The 23,790-nt window shown below is 40.3% G+C and overlaps 1 protein-coding gene across 20 annotated transcripts in view; it reads left to right on the forward strand.

Annotated features, from left to right (window-relative positions):
* utrn (utrophin) overlaps positions 1-23,790 on the forward strand; it is a 315,686-nt gene that overhangs the window by 273,541 nt on the left and 18,355 nt on the right. For 6 of the 20 annotated variants that reach the window (XM_087306271.1, XM_087306280.1, XM_087306272.1 and 3 more), the window contains 3 exons: positions 8,682-8,720; positions 8,972-9,037; positions 12,294-12,359. In XM_087306271.1, the coding sequence (XP_087162397.1) occupies positions 8,682-8,720; positions 8,972-9,037; positions 12,294-12,359 (171 nt within the window). The remainder of the gene's footprint in view (positions 1-8,681; positions 8,721-8,971; positions 9,038-12,293; positions 12,360-23,790) is intronic. The other 14 variants (XM_087306274.1, XM_087306285.1, XM_087306275.1 and 11 more) reach the window with 3 other exon arrangements.

Genomic DNA, 23,790 nt, shown 5'->3' on the forward strand with positions numbered 1-23,790 from the left:
CCAAGAAAAAGGAAAATCAAGAGTGAGAGCGAGAAATTTTAGTCACGTTGGGGCAAAGAATATTTCTTTACAGTGGTCAGTGGAATATGTGTCTGTTTAATTTACCAGGAATCAGTTGCAGTAATGAAGAAATATAATATTAAAAGACATTATGAAACAAAAAACATCAGGCCTTCACCTTTTACACTGGTGCCGAACGTGATCAAAATGTAAAACAATTAGCAGCTAGCTTATCAGCTCAACAACAGCAGTTTTTTCATGCTAATAAAGTGCAAGAAAATTCTACGCTGGCTAGTAATGCACAGGAAAGCCTTCACTGAAGGAGAATTTATATAGGAGTGTCTGATGAGTGTTCCAACTGTTATTGCCCAGAGAAGATTCAAGATTTTAAAAACGCAAGTTTTTCTAGAAACACAGTTGAAATAATTAAAATAATTCCATAATATATATACACACACACACACACACACACACACACACGCATATATATATATATATATATATATATATATATATATATATATATATATATATATATTTATATATATATATATATGCGTGTCTGTGTGATGTATGTAAAATTTGGCCCGGGACGTTTTTTTTTTTTTGTCCAAAAAAGTTTGGACACCCCTGATATAGAGTATGTGTGAAACTACATTATATTCCAGGTCAAATGAGGAAAAAACACCTGATATATATCTCAGCTCACCATACATGTCACTGTCTGCTGCTTAAAAGATGAAATGATTCAGAATGCCAAGGCTAGCTCATTGTGTGATACAAAAACTGAGATGCTGAGGCATGTTTTTATGCATCACTTTTATAAAGACTTGAATATTTTTTAATATAACCAGCTTCTAATGGTAAAAATGGAATAATTCTATTTTTTTTTAAATCGCACTTTGATCGACATTCCCTCTTTGTACGTGTCTTCTGAGATGCACCACTAGATTGAATATTAAAAAAAAGATTATAAGCTTATCGACTTAAGGGCAGGGCATAGTTTTGAACACTGGGTTGTTATTTATTAGCTCAAATATAAATTTCAGGTCATTTTTGACCCCTAATATTATGGACAGCAGCTTGAAAAGTCTTGTTTTAGGAAAGTTTTTTTTTCCTAAAAATCTAAGTTTTAGGAACAACAAATAACAGCTGGACTTCTAGTTGATCATTTGGTATCAGAAGTGGCTTATATAAAAGGCAAAGGCCTCTAGATTACAATTATTTGACCAAAATGTCTTGATGTTGACTGATTTCATCTGGAATGGCAAAGAAAGCCTTCTTGCAGGACTCCCAGAGTTCATCAAGAGTCTTTGTGTTCATATTCAACGCCTCCTCCTTCATTTGCTCAATAATGTTGATATCTGGTGACTGGGCTGGCCAATCCTGGAGCAGCTTTGCTCTCAGGAGCTTTGATGTGGAGGCTGGAGTATGAGAAGGAGCGCTATCCTGCTGGAGAATTGTCCCTCTCCTGTGGTTTGTAATGTAGTGGGCAGCACACATGTCTTGACACCTCAGACTGTTGATGTTGCAGATCTCTTGCATGCCCCCATACTGAATGTCACCCCAAACCATGATTTCTTCATCACCAAACTTGACTGAATGCTGTGAGATTGGCTCCATGCGGGTTCCAGTAGGTCTTCTGCAGTATTGGTGATGATTGGGATGCAGATCAGCAGATGACTCATGGGAAACTTCGACCTTCTGACACTTTTACAAATGATCAACTAGAAGTCTGAGATCCACGATAAGACTTTTGTCATGTAGTGTTTATTTAATGCAGTTAGTTTTTAATTGATATTTTAGCTCTAGTGTGCTGTAAGTCATTCAGTTTGCTTCAAGACACTTTTTTTTACCGCCATGCAGCTGTTTCATTTCTGCAAGACTCTGAGACTTGTATTTTTTCCATGCAGCAGGTTGGAAATCCTGACTCTGAAACGAACGATACGCCGCATTAGTAATCAAGCCACCAGCCTCAGACACTGCTGCTCCTACACCTTGAGCACACATCTGCTCACCATGTCCACGTGTCTCGCCTTATAGAGCAGATTTTCTGCCTGTGCAGAAATGTTGAGCATCCCCGCATCACTCCAGTGTCATCATCTGCACTCTCTTTCAAGTGTCAACTGAGGATTATTTTGCTGCAGGGCCAGATGTGACAAACTTAATTTGTACTTTCCGTTCACCAACTTTAGAAATGTACCCAACTAAAGCCGAGTGTACATGGTGCAACCTTTATGCACACTTCACCAGTGAGTTCATGTGAGATGTGTTCGTGCTCAGTGATATAAAGAATTGTTCACCCTCCTGTGCTTTTTAAATGATGTTTCACAGAGCACAGTGTTTGTGATAATATTTGTTCTTCTGGAGAAAGTCTTATTTGTTTTATTTCGGCTAGAATTAAAGCAGTTTTTAATAGTTTTAAAGCCATTTTAAGGTCAATATTATTCACCCCTTCATCAATATTTGCTTTGCATTGTCTCCAGAACAAACCAGTTTTACAGTGACTTGCCTAATTACCCTAACTTTACCCTAATTACCCTAGTGAAGCCTTTACATGTCACTTTAAGCTGTATAGAAGTCAAATATTATTTACTGTCATCATGGGAAAGATGTATATATTCTCGCTACATCCGAACCGCTCCAGAATTCGTTTTAATCAAATCGGGACCTCATTCAGCCGATCTCTGATCGATGGATTTTATGCAAATCCGAGCACGATTGCATGTTTTCATATGCCCAAACCAACCGAGCTGAGTTATCTAGTTCCGAGTTCAGACTGCATGTTGCAGCCCTGATTTTGACTCGCCGACAGGTTTTCAGAAATAGCCGACAAATGCCGAAATCACAGGCAAATCGGTGCTCGTTCACAATATTTACAATCACACAGTGTAAACTATCAAAGACGAGATCTGAGAGAATCACCGATAAGTCGCAAATGTGAAATATTGGGCATGCTGAATATCTGGAGCTGTCAGCGATTCAAAATCATGCCATGTGAAATGTGTTCTGATTGAAAATAACATCAGCGATCGCCTACAGCCAATAAGAGAGCAGCATTCACTTGTGTGGGTACCTGAAGGCCAGCGGGAGGTTGGGGGAGAAGATAAAAGCGCTCATTTTGAGTTTATTTGGACCCCAGAAATGGAGGAAAAACTTAGTTTCTCAAAAACTCTGGGGTAGTGTGGACGGAAGACATAATCGTAGCCAAACTTATGCACTTTAAAACTAAAATGTATTAGTGTAAGCGAGGCCTTAATGGCAGCCTTAAACTCCTTGGGGCCCTATCATACACCCGGTGCAGTGTGGCGCAAGACGCGGTGCAATAGTCTTTTGGTAGTTTCAGCTTGGCGCAAGAGTGGTTTTGAGGCGTTGCGCTACGCTGTTTAAATAGCAAATGCATTAGCGCTCATTTGTGCGCTCATAGGCGTTCTGGTCTAAAAAGGAAGGCGTTCTGAGGCGCACTGCTGGCGCGTTGCTATTTTGAGAAACTATAATAGATTTTTCATTAGACCAAAACAATCCCGGTCTAAACTCCAGCGCAGAGTTGCACCTCGCTTACACACTGCTTAATACACACAAGAGAGCAATAGGCAAATATCTTTACATATGAAAACATTAAAATATTAAGGATATATATAGGATATAATAAGAATAGATATAGGATATAAATATAAAGGATTAAAATATTACAAAACATATTATTTTCTAGCCTACATAAATATGAAAAACCACTGCTTTTATGTCTTCTTCATCTCGGGAGGCTTTTTCAGTTCATTCATAACAATTTGCTTTTGTATAATGTTATTATTATTAGCAGTATTATTTATTATATCCATATTTATATTTGTTTTATTAAAAACAAGCTTAGATTTGCCCACCTGCAGGTTTTAGACCATATGGGGCACAGCATGTGTTTTAGGATATAACTCAGGTTTTTGAGCACACTTGGTCATTATTGTTCATTTATTCGTTTGCTGGAAATTAGAACTGAATTTAGAAATAGTTTTGAAACGAATATTTGCGCTTAACAAGCAAAATTAATTATTTATAGACTAACTGATGTCTGTGCGTAAAGGTTTCCCTATCTAAGAGCGAAAGTGAAAGTAGATTCATTATCTCTCATTCTCGCGCAGTAGATGCTCTGTTTAACTGTTCTGTTAAAACTGTTTGCTTGTGAAATGCTCATTTTTTCCACTTAGACTTACTTTGCGTCCTGTAAATAGCGAATGCGCTCTTGGCGCGACGCAGCTGACTCTTACAGGGAATGGGAGATGAGACTCTAATTCAGGGGTCACCAATCCTGGTCCTGGAGGGCCGGTGTCCCTGCAGGGTTTAGCTCCAACTTGCCTCAACACACCTGCCTGGATGTTTCAAGTATACATAGTAAGACCTTGATTAGCTTTTTCAGGTGTGTTTGATTAGGGTTGGAGCTAAAATCTGCAGGACACCGGCCCTCCAGGAACAAGTTTGGTGACCACTGCGTCTAATTGGTTTATTCTCAAAACACACCTATAACTCATCAAGAAAATAAACTCAACCCTTTTAGATCATGCGCCACGGCGCAAAGCGGATTTTCCCGTCCGTAAATTAGCAAAAATGCGTTCTGACACGCCCTGAAAGTGTTTGCGCCCTGCATTTTGCACTCTGCTCATGGACCATCAAAATAGAGCCCCTAAAGTTGACCCAAAGACTTTAGAATACACAAGACGTGTCACTCGTATATTTTTGAATAATATGAAATTTAACTGTAAGCTTGGCCAGCAATTTTGAGAATTTGACGTTTCCCCATTCAAACAGAGAGGCGTTTCTAAGATGGCTGCCGAGTGAAATGACTCACCTCAAAGGGACTTTAGTTGACCCTTAGGTTTTTGTCAACTAAAGTTTAACAAAGGGTACCTTTAACCTTCAAACTAAGGGCTTTCTTAGCTTAAGGACTGTAATGCAGCCGGGCCCAGGTTCCCAAACAAGCGTCTAGGTGTGAAAGCACCCCGAATGTCTCTCCAGGCAGATCAGTGTTTTTGGAGCAGAGCCCAAGTGTGGCCAATTCATGAAAACGGAGAGTTTTGCCTCTTCCTTATCTCCACACTGCCGTTGATTATGGCACTTCAGCTTTTCCAGTGGGAGCGTTTCATGAATTTATGTCAGAAAGAGGCTCCGCTAAATGACGAGGAGCAGCAGATGACCCATTTCTGCCTGATTATAAATCCCCCCGAGTGGAGCCCAAACGACTGCCTGCACCGCACACTGTCGCTCCACGTTAGCATGACATTGAGCCGCTCTGTGATATCAGACCATGTTATGTTTGATTGTCGGACGTGCTGCGGTGTGCACTAAACTCCATACCACGTGTCAGATTTAACGAAGAGTGATGACCGTGTTTTTTCCCCCGTTTTCTGAAACACCGCAGGATATTGACCGACTTTTATTAGCGTGCTCTGGTGTTTGTCGACTCTGTCAGCGCTAATTTACACTGTGAAACACCAAACCAGACTATGTTCGTTCATTCAGTCACTTTCCTTCAGCTTAATCCCTTTATTTATCAGGGGTCACCACCGCAGAATGAACCGCCAACTATTTCAGCATACGTTTTACACAGCGGATGCCCTTCCAGCTGCAACCCAGCCCTGCTGAAAAATCCAGCTTAAACCAGCCTAGGCTGGTTGGCTGGTCGACCAGGCTGGTTTTAGAAGGGTTTTGGCCACTTCTAGACTGGTTTCCAGCCATTTCCAGCCTGGTCTTAGCTGGGAGCCCAGCCAAAACCAGCTATATCCAGCTTAAACCAGGCTTGTCAAGCTGGTTTTAGCTGGATTTGGCTGGTCATTTTCCAGCCTGACCAGCTAAGACCAGGCTGGAAATGGCTGGAAACCAGCCTGGAAGTGGCCAAAACCCCTCTAAAACCAGCCTGGTCAACCAGCTAAAACCAGCCAACCAGCCTAGTCTGGTTTAAGCTGGATTTTTCAGCAGGGAGTTCTGGGAAACACACATTCACACACAAATACCCAATTTAGTTGATCAGTTCCCCTATAGCGCATGTGTTTGGACTGTTGGGGAACCCAGAGGTAACCCACGCCTACACAGCGAGAACATGCAAACTCCACACAGAAACGACAACTGACCCAGCCGTGACTCGAAACTGCAAACTTTTTGCTTTAAGGCAACAGTGCTAACCACTGAGCCACTGTGGCACCATAAAAGATTTTCATTGCCCTGTGTAGAAACTGAATAATTCCTCAGCTAGCGAATGATGAATGATCATCGTATCCAACATTACGTGACATTTGTTTCATGTTGACTTCCAATTTTGTCAAACAACTTTCACGCCTAATAATTGAACTCTTTTCCTGCCTGTGCTGATTTACACACACAAACACGCACGCACAGACACACACAACTAAACAAAAAGAGTTAGTCATTGTGTGTGAGGGTCTCACCCTAGACCTCTTGTCTCCACATCATCCCTTGACCCTGTAAAAAAAACAAACCCTCAGAATAGTTTGAAACGTGAACCTGATCTAACCTTGAGTTCTCTCATCCCGTAATTATCGTCTCATCTGCTGGACGGCCTCCTTTAAGAGAGAAAGATGACACTTTTCATCATTTTAAGAGATGCTGAGGTTCACTGGGGTTCTGCAGTAGATTAGACTCGTCCCTCGTCAGTCAGAGCGCCGCGTTTGATCTTTTGTGCCTTCGCTATGTGCGATTAACGCATGAAAAGACACTCGATTGAAATTAAATATATGAAAGATTAAAGATTGGTTTGGAAATCTGATCCGCCTCTGAAGCCAAATACTGCTGTGTGTGTGTGTGTGTGTGTGTGTGTGTGTGTGTGTGTGTGTGTGTGTGTGTGTGTGCGTGCGTGCGTGTTTGCATACATGCAAAAGAAATGCGATTGACACGCTCTTAAGCTGATTTTTTTAAATAATGATAACTCGCCCCAAAATTAAAATTCAGCATTTACTCTCCCACATTTGATCTGAATGTATTTTGCTCTTTTTGTTGGGAAGTGTGAGTGCGGCTCTGTTTCATGCAATAATCACAAAAATCCAGTATATACAGTTGAAGTCAGAATTATTAACCCCCATGAATTATTAACCCCCTGTTTATTTATTTTTCCCCCAATTTTTGTTTTACGGAGAGCAGATTTCTTCAACACATTTCTAAACATAGTTTTAATAACTCATTTCTAATAACATTTTGAGTATTTACAATAATATTAGACTAGATATTCTTCAAGACACTTCTATATAGCTTAAAGTGACATTGAAAGGCTTCACTAGGTTGATGTGGTTAACTAGGCAGGTTAGGGTAATTAGGCAAGTTATTGTATAACGATGGTTTGTTCTGTAGACTAAAAAAATATAGCTTAAAGGGGCGAATAATATTGACCCTAAAATTGTGTTTAAAAAAAATGAAAAACTGCTTTTATTCTAGCCGAAATAAACCAAATAATACTTTCTCCAGAAGAAAAAAATATGTAAACGTTCTGCGTTAACTACTCGAGAAGTAGGGTAGTTTGGACGTAGCCAGTTTCAAAGTTGTCTGTGCTGCCGTACTGGTGGAATATTTCACTTCTCTGTTGTTTGACCTCTGACTCTAATATACAGTATCAGATCCCCACCCTCACACCTTCTTTTTTTGAGCTCTGGTTATCATTGATCAACATTTTGTAAGTGCAAATGTATAATTGCTGAGGTGTCTCTGCTGCCCCCTACAGTACTGGAGGAGTGTTGCACATACATCCTCTATGTGTATCTGACCTGCATTGTTTGACGTCTGACCATGAGTCTATTCCACGCCCCACCTTTATTTTCGTGTTTGGTTATCATTTATTAACATTTTGTACGTGCAACTATATAGTTTCATTAGACGTCAGTGCTGCCCCCACAGTACGGGAATACTATTGCGCATCTCTGTTGTGTGGATCTGACATATGATTCGAAAATACTCTATTCCTCCCCACCTTTATTTTCCAGTTCTGGTTATCAACATTTTGTAAATTCAACTACATAATTTCTTAGACGGCTGTGCTGCCCCCTACAGCCCTGGAGGAAAATTTCACTTCCCTGTTGTGTGGATCTGACTTCCACATTGTTTGACGTCTGACTCTGAAATAAACTCTCCCCCTCCTCTTACTTTCGACTTTTGATAATCGTTAATCAACATTTTTTAAATGCTAATGTATCATTTCTCTGACATAAATGCTGCCCTCTACTGTACAGGAGGAGTATTGCACATCTCTGTATTTTGACTTCTGAACTAAACTACTCTACTCCTTTACCCCCGTAATCTTCAAGCTCTGGTTATCATTGGCTGCGTCCGAAATTGCATACTTCAATGTGTACGCTAAAAACAGAAATGTCTTAATTCATAGTATTTATATGCGATTTATATGCGTACTATTTCCGGCAAGATTCTGAAGTGCGCATCTAAACCATTAAAATCCAAATGTAGCACCTACCTAGGTTGTACGCGGTTTTGGACACAGCTAATAAGCAATATTTTGTAAATGCAAATGTATAATTTCTGAAACCAGTGCTGCCCCCTACAGCACTGGAGGAGTATTGCACTATATCTTTTGTGTGGATCTGACCTCAACATTGTTTAACCTCAGACCCTAAAATACTCTATCCCTCTCCCCTCTCTCCCTGGTTGTCGTTTTTGTATTTGTCCTCCTACAGTCCGGTCACTCTCATCAGCATGTGTCCGGAGCACTATGAGTGAGTACTACAGTCAGCCATCAGTGGTCTCGTCTTCTTCTTCTGCACCGCATGCTGCTCTCATCAATGCACGCTCCCAACAGCATGCCACCCCCTTCTGTTCATGTTTTATTTTATTTCTAACCTTTTTCCTCAGCTGGTCCGTCTCAATAACTCACAGCCTTCACTGTAGATCACCAGACTCACTTCATGTGTGGAATCTGTTGGGTTTATTTTTGGTGCTGTTATTCATGGTTGTGTTGTGTTTGTAGGCTCTGTCCATCACCGCAGCTCCCTCATGATGACACACACTCACGGATAGGGGAGTACGCCAACAGGTAAATCACACTTTTTCACACACACACATTCACACACACTGACAATATTTATAGACTGTTAAATATTACCGGCTTTCAATCATTTAATGCATCATTACTCAGTTGAACATTATATTGAGTATGTCTGTATTTGTTGACTGATGGGTCGCACTTTTATTTTAGTATCTGTGCTAATAAGTTCTGAGAAATATGAATTTAGTTCATGATGATTTATGACACTTTATTAAAACCTTTTTTTTCTTTCAAATACTTGATAAATGGTACAAATGCATCCGGCAAGCAGTGTGTTACATATAAAAAAATAACAATAGAATCAAAATTGATTGCATCAGTAATAAATATTACAGATCTAATTTGTTTTTACTAACACAGCTCTGCATCTCATACTAGTACTGAGGAAAAAAAAAAATATATATATATATATATATATTTTTTTTTTTATTTATATATATATATATATATATATATATATATATATATATTTTTTTTTTTTATGTATATAAAATACTATAATAATAATAATATATATATATATTAATATATTATATATTTATATATTAATAATATATAAATTATATATATATATATATATATATATATATATATATATATATATATAAATATATATATGTGTGTGTGTGTGTGTGTGTGTGTGTGTGTGTGTGTGTGTGTGTGTGTGAATAAGAGTGTATGGATGTTTCCCAGTAATGGGTTGCGGCTGGAAGGGTATCCGCTGCATTAAACATATGCTGTTTAAGTTGGCGGTTCATTCCGCTGTGTCGACCCCTGATTAATAAAAGGACTAAGCCGAAAAGAAAATGAATGAAGTGCGAATAACACCAATGCTCATTTCTGAATTCATTCATGTTTATAGTTGTCCAGCAATGACACAAACGTCCTTAAGAGCTTCAGTAATGCAAAACTGAGGAAAAAGAAAATATGAAAGCGATGACAGACGAGCGGTATAAATGCACACATGCCCCATCAGACCTCTGGCTCTCTGCCGAAACCAATTTAATCTGCTGCCATATCGAGTATATTAGTCGCGTATCAATTCGATTTACACCTGCTCAAAGAGAGAGCGAGAGGGAAAAAAAACACACTACGCATGCACAAATGCAGCGGCTGCCTCCAGCTCTGACCTTCTACCCATAAAGACTCGAAAATGGATTTTCACCGTCAGCGAGATTCTCTCAATGTCAGTATCACACACACATACACACTCACAGGCAGTTATTATGGGATTGTGAATATAGACTACGACACAAACCTCTATCCTATTATAGGAACTCTGAGACTGCAACCCATCGGGACGAGTCTTCAGTCCTGTGTGTGTGTGTGTGTGTGTGTGTGTGTGTGTGTGTGTGTGTGTGGGAGTGAGTAAAGCTCGCCTTAACTATGATTTCATTCAGTATTGTTGGCGGGCAAAACAGTTTGACTGCATTTTTTCATTAGGGTTAAGGTTAGGGTTAGGTTCAATTACACTTTATGTGTAGTAACAATTCTCAGGTGTGTTTGTGTGAGTAAAGCTCTTACATTCGCATTATCTATAAATGTATTCAGTAATGTGACTAAATTGGTGGCATCCAATACAGTTTGATTACTTTTTCATTAGGGTTAAGGTTAGGACTACGGTAAGGTCCAATAACACTTTAAGTAATACATTTCGGTGTGTTTATGCGAGTAAACCCTTTACATTTGAATTATCTATGAATTTTTTCAGCATTGAGGCTTAATTGGTGGCATCCAATACAGTGTGACTACTTACTTATTAGGGTTAAGGTTAGGGCTACGGTTAGGCCCAATAGCAATCTATGTTAAGTAACAATTTTCAGGTGTGTTTGTGCTCTTACATTCACATTATCTGTGATTTGCTTTAAGTATTGAGGCTTAATTGGTGGCATCCAATACAGTTTGACTACTTGTTCATTAGGGTTAAGGTTAGGGCTATGGTTAGGCCCAATTGCACTGTACTGTATGTTAAGTAACAATTCTTACGTGTGTTTGTGTGAGTAGAGCTTTTACATTCTCATTATCTATAAATGTGTTCAGTATTGAGACTAAAGTTGGTGGTCTCCAATACAGTTTTGACAACTTTTTCATTAGGGTTAAGGTTAGGACTACGGTTAGGCCCAATAACACTTTAAGCAACAATTCTCAGGCGTGTATGTTGTGAGGTAACATTTTACATTCGCTTTACCTATGATTTTATTCATTATTGAGGCTTAACTGGTGGCATCCAATACAGTTTGACTACTTATTTATTAGGGTTAAGGTTAGGACTATGGTTAGGTTCAATAAACTCTGTTAAATAACACTTCTCTATTAACTAGTGGCTTTTTACCTGCCTATTATTAGGATACTGGCTGTTTATTAGTACTTATAAAGTACATTTTCTGCATGATTTTATTGTATATCACTATTCCTACAATACTCAAACCCAACTATTAACTTAATAACTATTAAAAAGCAGCAAATTAGGGGTTTATTGAGGCAAAAGTCATGTTAATAAAGCGAATTGTATCTTCAAGGTCTTATAAAATTAAACCAAGTGTTAAGTGTTAGTATCAGACTGTTTGTTTTAAGGATATCTATAATCTAGTGTGCTGCAAAACAGGGACAAAATCCACATTTAGAAAATATAAAACCGATATAAACATCCATTCCCGGTGTTGGGTTGCAGCTGGAAGGGCATCCGCTGTGTAAAAAATGCTGGGTAAGTTGGCGGTTCATTCCACTGTGGCGACCCCATATCAATAAAGAGACTAAGCCAAAAAGAAAATGAATGAATGAATGAATAAACATCCAAAGTTTGAAGTTTGTCGCTTTTGCCTAAACTAATCAACGTTTAATTCATCACCTCATACTTTAGTTTCTCATCAAATCTTTCTGACCAATCAAATGCTCTCTAGTGTCTGACATGCCCCACTCTCTTCTCATTGGCTGCTCATTTGATGCCCTTGAGCTCAACCCCTCTCACTGTTTTAAAAAATGGGGAGGAGCTACTCTATGCCCCACCCTCTTTTCATGTTTCAGTTGAGACTACGTTAAACAGAATAAAAACAATGCACATTTTAAAGTGCTTCACGGGATGCTTAAAATATAGTTTGAGCTTATATTCTTATTTATTACACATGAATGTGTGTTTAGTCATGGTGGAGCTTTGGAGAAATATAAATCCATATTTTGCATCCTTTTAATAATGCTGTAATACTGTCATGCTGATCCCCCATTGGTGTTGATTTGGTGTGTTCAGGCTGGCACAGATGGAGCGATCCAATGGCTCTCTGCCCACCGACAGCAGCTCGGCCACTGGAAGCATGTGAGTATCCTGTACACTGTATATGTAGAGTTCTAACTTGGGTGGCACAGGAGCTCAGTGATTAGCACTGTCACCTCACAGCAATAGAAAATCCAGAAAAAGTTGCTGGATTTTAGTTCCGGCTGGGTCAGTTGGCATTTCTGTGTGGAGTTTGCATGTTCTCCTTGTGTTGGCGTGGGTTTCCTCCGGGTGCTCCGTTTTCCCCTACAGTCTAAACACATGCACTATAGGGGAACTGATGAACTAAATTGGCCGTAGTGTATGAATGTGTGTGTATGGGTGTTTCCCAGTACTGGGTTGCGGCTGGAAGGGCATCCGTTGTGGAAAACATATGCTGGAGTAGATTGTGGTTCATACCACTGTAGAAACCCCTGATGAATAAGGGACTAAGCTGAAGGAAAATGAATGAATAATTATTTTAATAATGTTAAAACTGTGTCCCCACTATGATAGGAAAACAGGCATTTGAATTGAAGTGTGTGCGTGTATGTGTGCTTACTGGTGGTTTACAAGGACAGTTTGTTGTATAATGACATGGTATGACCTAGTTGTTCTCTATTGAGGTGGTTTATAAGGATGTACTATTGAACTGTTATTTATATACATACATATATACATTTATATATATATATATATATATATATATATATATATATATATATATATATATATATATATATATATATATACACAATACCATATAACGCTAGGTTTACTGTGACCAAAATGCGACCACCGGTGGACAGTAGCAGACTCTGAAATGAGATGCAGATTCAGAGTTCCACATGAGGAGGTTATTAATTAGCAAATAATATAAATATTAGGAGCGTAAACATTAGGTGAGCAGGTCACATGGTAACCCTGTCTCCTATCAACACGCTACATGATGAGATTTGCAGTGATGAGCAATTTGGCTGTTTACACCAGAGGAAACACGACAGAAATGTAAATACAGGCATTCAGAAGCACAGAATAGTGCACTCACTGCACTCCAGCACAATAGTAAGCTTTATAATCCAATGAATACACATTAAAGCTCTTTAACATGATTAAATGTAGATGCTGAATCACTGATATGTGTTGGTTTGCAGTTCTGAAGTTCAGTTTCAGACGCTTTATTTGATTCTCCAGATCTGAGCTGAACTATCTGCTGCTGCTGTCAGTAGTCTGGCAATACATGTGATGTGAAATGCCATTCAAACTCACATTATTAGCATTAAACACTGAATAAAGCACATGAGCTGTATCTGAGCTGATCATTGTCAGTTTTCTGTTGTTCAGCTGTGAGAAATAGGAGCCATTTCTAAATATATTAATTTCAGCTGTTGGTTAGGACAAAAACTCCTTTTAATATGGAGAATACTCCTTCTATCGTGTGCTGTTTTAATCAAGCTTTAAATCAACACGATTTAAATCAGCCTTTAGGCTCGATAGTCAGACTAGCTCCTCCTGTTGATGTGGTCAATCTGGCAACCTGTGCTTGCATGTTTTGAACCAGGAGTGCAATACCTAGTTCAACCACTGGGTGTCAAGCCTAAACACCTTAAATTTTCCAAAATTGATTGTAATGCAATAATGTGCATATTTTATAATGCTGCTTTGCAGCAATGATTATTGTGAAAAGTGCTACACACATAAACTTGAATTGATTCGAACTTAAATGTCCTTGTAATGTAAAATGCCACTGGTTTGGGTAAGGTAAGGACATATAATTAGAGTTTTATGCCTATTTAGAGTCCTCATAAACAACCAATACTAATTTCTGTGTGTCTCTCTGTGTGTAGTTTCACACTCTTACGCCCTATTCACACGGGGCGTCAGCGTCAACGCTTCCCATTCACTTTGAATGGGTGACGTCAGGCGTTGCCGAACTGCATTGTGGATCCGTCGGCACCGCTTCAGAATAGTTGCTCGCTGCAGAAGTTGGGACTAGCTCAACTTTTCAAGCGCCAACGGAAGCGTCAGCCAATCAGATCGCTGTATGCAAATACACCAGCTCAGACAGTGGCCTATTGCTGACTGAATATCATTGGCTGACGCTTTTATGACGATCGCTTCAGCCCCAACTTCAGACACGCCTTCAGTCAAGCGTTGACGCTGAAGCCCCGTGTGAATAGGGCGTTAAGGCCGATTCATACTTCTGTGTCAAGCGCACGCATATGCTACGGCGCAGCCTACGTGTTGATGCATAGCCCTACACCATGGCCATCGGCGTCGCTGTTGTGCACCTCTCAAAAAATGTAACTACACGTCGTAACCACGCATAGCGCAAGCTCTGTGATTGGTCGGGACAAGTCTGGGCGGGACTGAGAGCGGCGCGAGCCCAATGGAGCGAGTGTTTACAAGTGTGGAGTCCTGTGAAGGAGCTCCGGATGGAAAGTTTTGTTTTGTGTTTACCTCATGGTTAAAGTTGTTGCACGACCGCCGGTTCCTGCCTCTAAATGAGCGAGTTTGAGCCACTTGTACATTTAGGAAGAGTTCAGAAAAAACAAAACACCAGCAAAGAAACTCGACACAGAGGAACATTTACACCTCACTGCCCTCTAGCGTTTTGGAAGTGTTAATGCAGACCAACTGAGACAGCGCAGAAGTATAAATGCACAGCCACGCGCGTTACATGCACCATGGGTTACGCCGATCACTGGACGCAGAAGTATAAACCAGGCTTTACATCAGCAGTGACGATAATGAAGATTGTCAGATGCTGGTCAGATGTTCCACAATGGAAACGATTAAAAACAAGCGTTTGCCACTTAACAGCAAGTAAATAGCGACTTTCTGTTTTTGCTGACGGTCTGTAAAGCGGTGTTAAAGTAATCTCGTTAGCAGCCCTCATAAATCTAATTACTTCTGCTGTCTCTTTTCTCTTCTGCCGTCTCTCCTTCTGTGTCTCTCTTCGGCTCGCTCTAAGTAGACGGAACTAATTTCATTCCTCCTGGAGTCCCGCTTACACCTTGTTTATCTCTGCGCCGAATGCATTAGCACACTCTTCAGCGGCGTATATGTTTGCTGGTGTGTGTGAGAGATGTCAGGAAAGGATTGAGTTTGTTTTTATTGCGATGTTTGTGATGGATTGGTGTGTAATGGCATTATCTGTTGGGTTTAATTGAGTGCAGGAGGGAAGATTTCCTACTTGAAAATGCTGTTAAAACCCACTTGCCTTGTCTTATTTTGGGGGGCTGTTGCCTGATTTTTATTCAACCACTGATTGAAGGAGGTTATTGTGGTGCAAGAGAGGGAATGAGATTTGTGCTGGATTCAGACCATCCAAATTTGTGCAGATCAAGAGGCTGCACTGCAAAACAGGCTTTTCTTACTCAGAGTTTTGTCTTGTTTCTGGTCTTAATATCTAAGATTTCTTAACAGGATTTCCTCAGTTTTTCCACATGTCTGTGTTCATGAATAGATTACATCAAAAAGAACATGAGTAATCTTTTTTTTTCCCAAAAGTATTTTTATTGAACATATTAAATATGAAACGTACATTACAAATAGCTTTTTTTTACACAACAAACAAACAAAACCTGTCGCACATATATACATTTAGGTTCTAGAAAAAAATATATAGATAATATTAAGAAAAAATACAAATAAATAGTAATAATAAGTAAAGCATATGTTACTCTCATATATAAGGGAAAAAAGAAGGAAATACAAGAAATAGAGGGAAAAAAACAACAACAAACAAACAAGGAAAGGTTCTACTCTTCTAAAATGACTGAGGGGTCCATCTTTTTTACGTGATCTAAAACAGGTTGCCAGATGAGAAAAAACAAATCAGTACGGCCTCCTAGAGTGCATCGTATTTTTTCTAAGGTCAGGTGGTGTAGAAGTTTCATAAGCCATTGCTTAAAGGTTGGAGGAAGTTTTTCCTTCCATTTCAGCAATATTAATCTTCTAGCTAAAAGCGTGGCAAAGGCAATCACATTTACCTTGCTTCTGTTAAAACATAAGGACTGTGGTGTGATCCCAAAAATTGAAATGATGGCCTCAGGTTCTACATAGGTATTTAATGCGTCCGAGAGGAATTTAAATATTAGCTGCCAGAATTTCTTTAATTTTGAACAAGCCCAAAACATATGAGATAAAGTAGCTGGCTCAATGTTACATCGGTCACAGTTAGGGTCTATATTTGGTTTAAATTTGGCTAGTTTCACTTTGGACCAATGTAATCTATGTACTACTTTCAATTGTATAACTCTATGTTTTAAACAAATTGAAGAGGAGTGGATATTGTCTAAAACGGATTGCCACATATCTTCTGATAGTTCTATCTCTAGCTCCACCTCCCATTTTCTTTTTAATTGTTCAGAGCAAGGGATTATTCACAGTATGTCTGATAATATTTTTTTTTTCCTGGAGAAAGTCTTGTTTGTTTTAATTTCGGCTAAAATAAATGCAGTTTAGAATTTTTTAAAAGACATTTTAAGGACAATATTAGTAGCCCCTTTAGGCTATATTTTTTCTCAATAGTCTACAGAACAAACCATCGTTATACAATAACTTGCCTAATTACCCTAACCTGCCTAGTTACCGTAATTACCCTAGTGAAGCCTTTAAATGTCACTTTAAGCTGTATAGAAGTGTCTTGAAGAATATCTAGTCTAATATTATGTGCTGTCATCATGACAAAGAGAAAATAAATCAGTTATTAGAGATGAGTTATTAAAACTATTATGTGCAGAAACAATTGGCTCTCCATTGAACAGAAATTGGGGGAAAAATAAACAGGGAGGCTGATAATTCTGACTTCAACTGTATATGCCCAGACAATTAAACATATTTGTTTCTATCCAAGGTTATCATACTGTCAGAATCCTACCCTAGTCCCAGTAAATACTGATCTGACAAGAATATGTAGGAGGAAAAAGCGTAAACAAAAGTGATTTAAACATGTAATTCCCAAAAGCCAGCTAATCTCAGTGTGTTTGAGCCACTAAGACACAGATCTGACCTCTGTTTTCTTTCTCGTTCAGTCTCGTCCTCTCGTTTCTCTGTTAGCATTCTCATTGGTGTTTGCTTCATCTCTAGGGTTTAGAGCTTCTGAACTCTGTTTACACTCCGGCTGATCAAGCCAGCGGATGCAGAATCACAGACTGGAGCGGGACGTCTCCTTTACCCCAATCTCGTCTCGTCTCAGCCCCTGCGGCGAGATTCAGATTTCAGATCTCATCTGCTCGGGGAGAAGGAGCGTGCGATCGCTTTGTCTTCAATTTGTGCCTCTCTTTGGCTCCTCTGGTCCTGTGGGAGATGTAGGCAGTGATGTGGTTTTTCTGTCAGAGTCTTGTTCTCCCACTCTGATTGAACGCTTTCCAGATCTGTCTCTCCTTGTTCCAGCGTAACAGTGCGAATATATAACGCTTTCGTCTTTTAAAGATTTCACAGTCGAGAAATCTTCTCTTGGGTCAGTCTGTATGGATGGAAAAAATCTGATGTTTCTCAAGTGAAGCTGCCTCTGTAGCTGCTTTACAGATGAGGTCTCTTCACATGCTGATCTGTGTGGTGATGTCTGGAAGGCTCTGAATCATCTCTTGAGTAGAATAAAGGAATAAATCACTCAAAAATTACACTTTTCCTGATTACTTGCTCTCCCCGGGCCATTGGCAAATGTAAAGAAGCGTTCATTCTTCAGTGGATTTGAAGGGAATGCAGGATTTTGCTCAATCTAATGCTAGGGTGACCACACAAACAGCTATTGATTTTTTAAATATCAATTCATCCAGCCGTCATACTCTTTCTATAGCAGAAAAAAAAACATTCATCATATTCATAGACAAGCTGCTTTTCAACACATCATCGCTTTTGTTTGTTAAAGTCAGACTTATTGTCAGTGACAAAGGGTGTATTTTATGATTTGAAGCGTGATACAGTTTATTCCTATTCAGATGTTCGATCTCTTCCATGGCTACCCTGCTGAAAAATCCAGCTTAAACCAGCCTAGGATGGTTGGTTGGTTTTAGCTGGTCGACAAGTCTGGTTTTAGAGGGGTTTTGGCCACTTCCAGGCTGGTTTCCAGCCATTTCCAGCCTGGTCTTAGCTGGTCAGGCTCGAAATTGACCATGCTAAAACCATCTTAAACTAGCTTGACCATCCTGGTTTAAGCTGGACATAGCTGGTTTTGGCTGGGCTACCAGCTAAAACCAGCCAACCATCCTAGGCTGGTGAAGGGTTCTTTCACTCCTGCCTTATTTAGTTTAATTGAATCGCACTAGAGTTCGTTTCCCCTTCTGGTGCGGTTGGTTTGGGCAGGTGAGAATGCAGCAATCGTACTCGAGTGCGCACTAAAAGCGGACCAAATAAGCGTACCGAGACCTGCTTGAAGAGGTGGTCTCGGTACGCTTTCAAACGAACCCTGGAGCGGTTTGTTTGTGGTGAGAATATGATCCGTACTAAACAGGTCCAACCGCAAAAAGTACTGCGCCTTTTGGACTAATTCAGCTGCCGTAGGCTGATGCGCTGTGCATTATGGGATATGGAGGAAAATATTTGTTGACAGCGCTTTACCAAGAGAGAGAGAGGAAAACATTACCTGATGGATCGTTGGTAATATTTCCACAAGGTGACCATGTCGCAGTTTAGCTAAATTAATTCACGTCTCCTCCTGAAGTGATGAGCGATGCATTAAACACTGTTTTCCAGCCGCGGCCGCGCTTCATTCTCGTAATGTATAGTTTGTCTAAAGCAGGGATACAATCAGCCAGCGCAGTCGTCCCTCCAGAGTAAAAGGTTTTGTTTACCTGCCGGAGTTCACTGGCATTTTCCCGCACGGGAATTCGGATTCATCAATAAGCCGTTTAGGAAATATGTTCAACAACATCTGGCCAATGAGAGATGTGGATTTTGTCAGATGACTGCATTTTGGTTTGTTTCAATTGGTTCGGACCAAAGCCAGCAGTGTGGAGTGAAAACGACCAAAGACGGCAGAAAATGCAACAATGTATCATTTATAACCCTTGGTCCGGACCAAATGAAGCGAACTACAGATGTGAAAGCAGCCTTAAGCTGGATTTTTCAGCTGGGTAAAATCAAGCACTATGCCTGCAGACACTTTACACCACATTTGTGAAAGAATTGGGCTTCTCGGAGCTCAGTTATTTTTTTCAGGAGCTCGGTTAATTCAAGAACAGCAGCATTAGGATAGTGAGAGATGTGTGTGGAAGATCTGGACTGGCCTGCACAGAGTCCTCACCTCTATGATCAATTAGAATTCAAGTTATTATTTGTTGTTCCTAAAACTTTGATAGGTGACAAGACTCTTGTCGGGTAGTGTATATTCTTATCTTATTTAACAGGAAAAACAGAGATCATAAAGATCTGGAACCAGTTTAGAGTGTGTAAATAGCCAGTACATTTTCATTTTGGGGTGAATGATCCCTTTAAGGCGATGCGGTGGCGCAGTAGGTAGTGCTGTCGCCTCACAGCAAGAAGATTGCTGCTTCGAGCCTCGGCTGGGTCAGTTGGCGTTTCTGTGTGGAGTTTGCATGTTCTCCCTGCGTTTGCGTGGGTTTCCTCCGGGTGCTCCGGTTTCCCCCACAGTCCAAAGACATGCGGTACAGGTGAATTGGGTAGGCTAAATTGTCCGTAGTGTATGAGTGTACTTGGGCATGAAGGGCATCCGCTGCGTAAAAAACATGCTGGATAAGTTGGTGGTTCATTCCACTGTGGCGACCCTGGATTAACAAAGGGTCATTAAGAAAATGAATGAATGAATGAATGAATGAATGGTCTCTTTAAGTTCTAACGGTTAGCTTTCCTTATTTTGTTGGCTGGTCGGTCAGTCCTGAGAGAGCTTCACAGATCAGATCTCAGGCACCATTACAGCAGTAAAAGAGAGTATTAGAGTTGTGAAACGTCTCGGCTCAGTGGTGTGAGAGAGTTAGACAGGTAAAGTGAGTAATGGCCTGATAACAAGGAGACGGCGGCTCGTTCTGGCTCCTGTCACACACTTTTTGGAGACTTTGTTTTGCTAATGGACCTGCAGGGAGCTGCGCTGCTTCTGACAGCTGCACAGCTCCTCTACTGACTTCAATTAGTCTATTTGTATTGTTTAGTTTTCCTCCGTATATTTTTTAGGGAAAAAGCCTTTTGTGTGAAATGAGAATGTCAGATCAGAAAGTCTAAAAGAAGAGAAATGAAGACAAAAGATCATCGAGTGGCAGAAGGAAATAGAAGAACATCTCTAAAAAGAGAGACGATTGTTTCGTAAGAAAAGAACTTTGAAGTAACTAAAAAGTTCTTTTTTTAAGTAGAAGTTGCTTAAAGTGTTCCAAGTTTTATTTATTTATTTGCTTGTTTGTTTATTGAGTCAAATGTCACCATGTTTACTCTGAAGAAGAGTCTGTAATGAGCCTCATATAAACTCATGATGACTTTTTTTCCCTGTTAATTCATGTTATGGAACAACATGTTGGTTCTGTATTTTTGCTTTGCGAATCTGTTCATCCGGTGTTGTTGGTTGTATCTGTAGGAACGATGCTTTTCAAAGTTATTATGAAATATGTACGCATATATTATTAACAGCGCCTAAGGGGAGTGGGCAGAACTAAACAACTTGTTTTCTGCACAGCATCTTGGGTAATGTAGTTTACCCATTCAAATTCCATAGTTAAACTTTTTTTTTTTAAAATATGTTGAATTCATGTGAACAGATGGGCTCTACAATATCGCACGTACAACTGATTATAACCCCAGAGCTCACAGAGCTTTCTTATACATTAATCTTTAATTAATTTTTTTTTATTATAATAATTGTGACACTGAAATAGTATTATAGTAAACAGATCTCTCTTATTTATTTATATATATTTTTTTCTGACATTACAATAGGATCCAATACAATAGGGTGCGATTTTGAGGCCCACCGCAACGTGATATAGGGGTGTGGTTTTCTCTGCCCACCCAATTGATTGACAGGCACATATTAACATAGTAACACACAGAAACAGAACAGGATTTGCAGAGAGAAAAAAGATCTGTTCAACACTCTGTGATCAGCTGCAGCTCAGTTTAAAATGTCTTTAAAACAGCTTGTTTGTAATGAAGAAAAGACATCGAGGCTATATGAGTCCACTTCACGAAGACGTGCTCAAAATGTGTGTGTGTGTTCACTGTGAACTTTGCAATGGCGTTTGTTTGTAACTCAAACAGAAAACGACGCATCGCTTGCTTGAATAAACTCGACCACAAATATATCAAATAACCTTACATGGTGTTTTTGACTGATAAACTGGATCTCTGCATCGTCCGTCTGTCTGTCTCTGTCACTGACTGCTGTTTATTTGACATGATGCAGCAGAAGCAGGCATGCACAAGAAGCTGGTGGGCGGGGAGAACCAGCTTAAGTGCATTTAAAGGCACAGGCTACAAAATGGGCAGATTCAGGAAGGCAGATTACAACCCCAAATCAGAAAGTTTGGACAGTATGGAAAACGCAAATGGAAAAAGAAAGTAGTGAATACCAAAATTTACTTTGACTTGTATTTCATTGCAGACAATACAACAAACAATGTTTAATGTGTTCCTCGTGACTTTATTTTGTTTTTTAAAAAAAGACATTTGATTGTACAAGCATTTACCCATTTGTAATGTTGCCATTCCTTTTCACCACACTTAAAGACGTTTAGGGACTGAAGACACCAAGTGATGAAGTGTTTCAGGTGTCATTCTTCCTGCAAACAAGTCTTAAGGTGGGCAACAGTACGGAGTCTTTACTGTCGCATTTTGCATTTCAAAATGTGCCACACATTCTCTATCAGAGACAGGTCAGGACTGCAGGCAGGCCAGAAATACAAGTCAAAGTAAATATGTAAATTTACTTTCCTTTTTTTATTTCTGTTTTTCTTACTCTCCCAACTTTTTCTGATTTGGGGTTGGAAATGATCTGAAGGGTATTTTGAGCTGAAACTTTACAGACGCATTCTGGAGACACTAAAGACTACAGTACATCATGTGAAAGTGGGGTAAACTAGGAGCCCTTTAAGAGTCAGTAAAGGTCACAGATCAAACTGAATCATGACTGCTCTTGGTGAAGAACTCACAGAAACGCTCCAAAGTGCAGAATGTGTGAGAGTCTGGCAGACAGTGCACAGATCAGTAGTGTTCACAGCTTGCTTTATTGTGTACTGGACGTGTTCGGGCGAGCTCAGCGGGCGTCCTTCACAGAACAAGCGGATGATAATTACACAGCTAATAAGCCGTTGCCTGCTCGTCCTCCTCGGAGGGAGATCTGCGTCTCAAATCTGCTTTGATTCTCCACCAGAGATCAAATAGGAGACTCTTTCCCTTCATTACCGCCATATGCTGGACGCTGTTTACTCTGAACAAGGTCACACGTTCACACTTGGGGAAATATCAGGAAAACTTTAATAACGCCGCACTCGCTCACTTTCCTTAGGCTTAGTCAGGGGTCGCCACGGCGGAATGAGTTGCCACTCCGCCCCTCCTCTTCGCGCTCGCTGGCTGACGGCTCGCCTCCGAGTGGAGGGCTTTCCCGATGCAACCAGTTTGTTCGCTTAGCTCACAGCATTGCATCGGTGGAGCGGAGGCCCCGGAGGAGGAGGAGATCGACCGGGATCGAGTCCGGGGAACAGCAGTTCCGGAAATCAGGTAAGACGAAAAACGGAATCCGAAAAATAAGGGCGAGAATGCGGCGGGATCTGAAAACGCGGTCGAAATCGAAGACGAGGGCTTTTGCTTTTTTTTTTTTTTTTTTTCGGCGATCCGGCGGCTTTTCGCGCGAACGGCTCCCGAAAGGCTCCCGAGACGCAAAAAAGCACGCACATCGGCCTCTCGTGGATCCGCGATAACAAAAAACGCTCGAATACGTACCTCCCGGGATGTAAATCGCGGTCCGCAGAAACGTCCGCTGGGCTACGTTTCCACAATGAGCCCGGATTGGATGTTGTGGTTTACACTGGCATGAGAAATCCATATCTCTAGCGCTTTTGCAATGTAGATTGTGTCAAATCAGCTTAACATAAAAGTTCTAGTGAATTGAAACCGTGTAAGTCCAGTGTTCAGAGTTGAAGTTCAGTTTAGTTCAGGTCAGTGTGGTTTAATATTCACTTCTGAAAGTTCAAACACTGAAGAGCAAATCCATCGAGATTTGCGCTGCACCACAAGTCCCAAATCAAACAAGCCAGAGGCGACAGTGGCGAGGAACAATCTTCACCAATTGACCAAAGTGAAGAAAAAACCTTGAGAAAAACCAGGCTCAGTTAGGCACGACCATTTCCCCTCTGGCCAAACTTTCTGTGCAGAGCTGCAGTCTAGATGTCGAGACTGAAGAACGTTGGATGTCCATCATGGAGAAGCTGCAGGTGTGACTACATCACCAGCGGGTGTTCAGGCTGGCCCACGAGATCAATACGAAGACTCGTCTGTTACTGGGGTCTTTCAGGAATCAGTCTCATGCTGTCCACTCCTCCATGAC

This window comes from Danio rerio, chromosome 23, assembly GCF_052040795.2.
Source record: "Danio rerio strain M-AB ecotype USA chromosome 23, GRCz13ab, whole genome shotgun sequence".
Classification (NCBI taxonomy): Eukaryota; Metazoa; Chordata; class Actinopteri; order Cypriniformes; family Danionidae; genus Danio; species Danio rerio.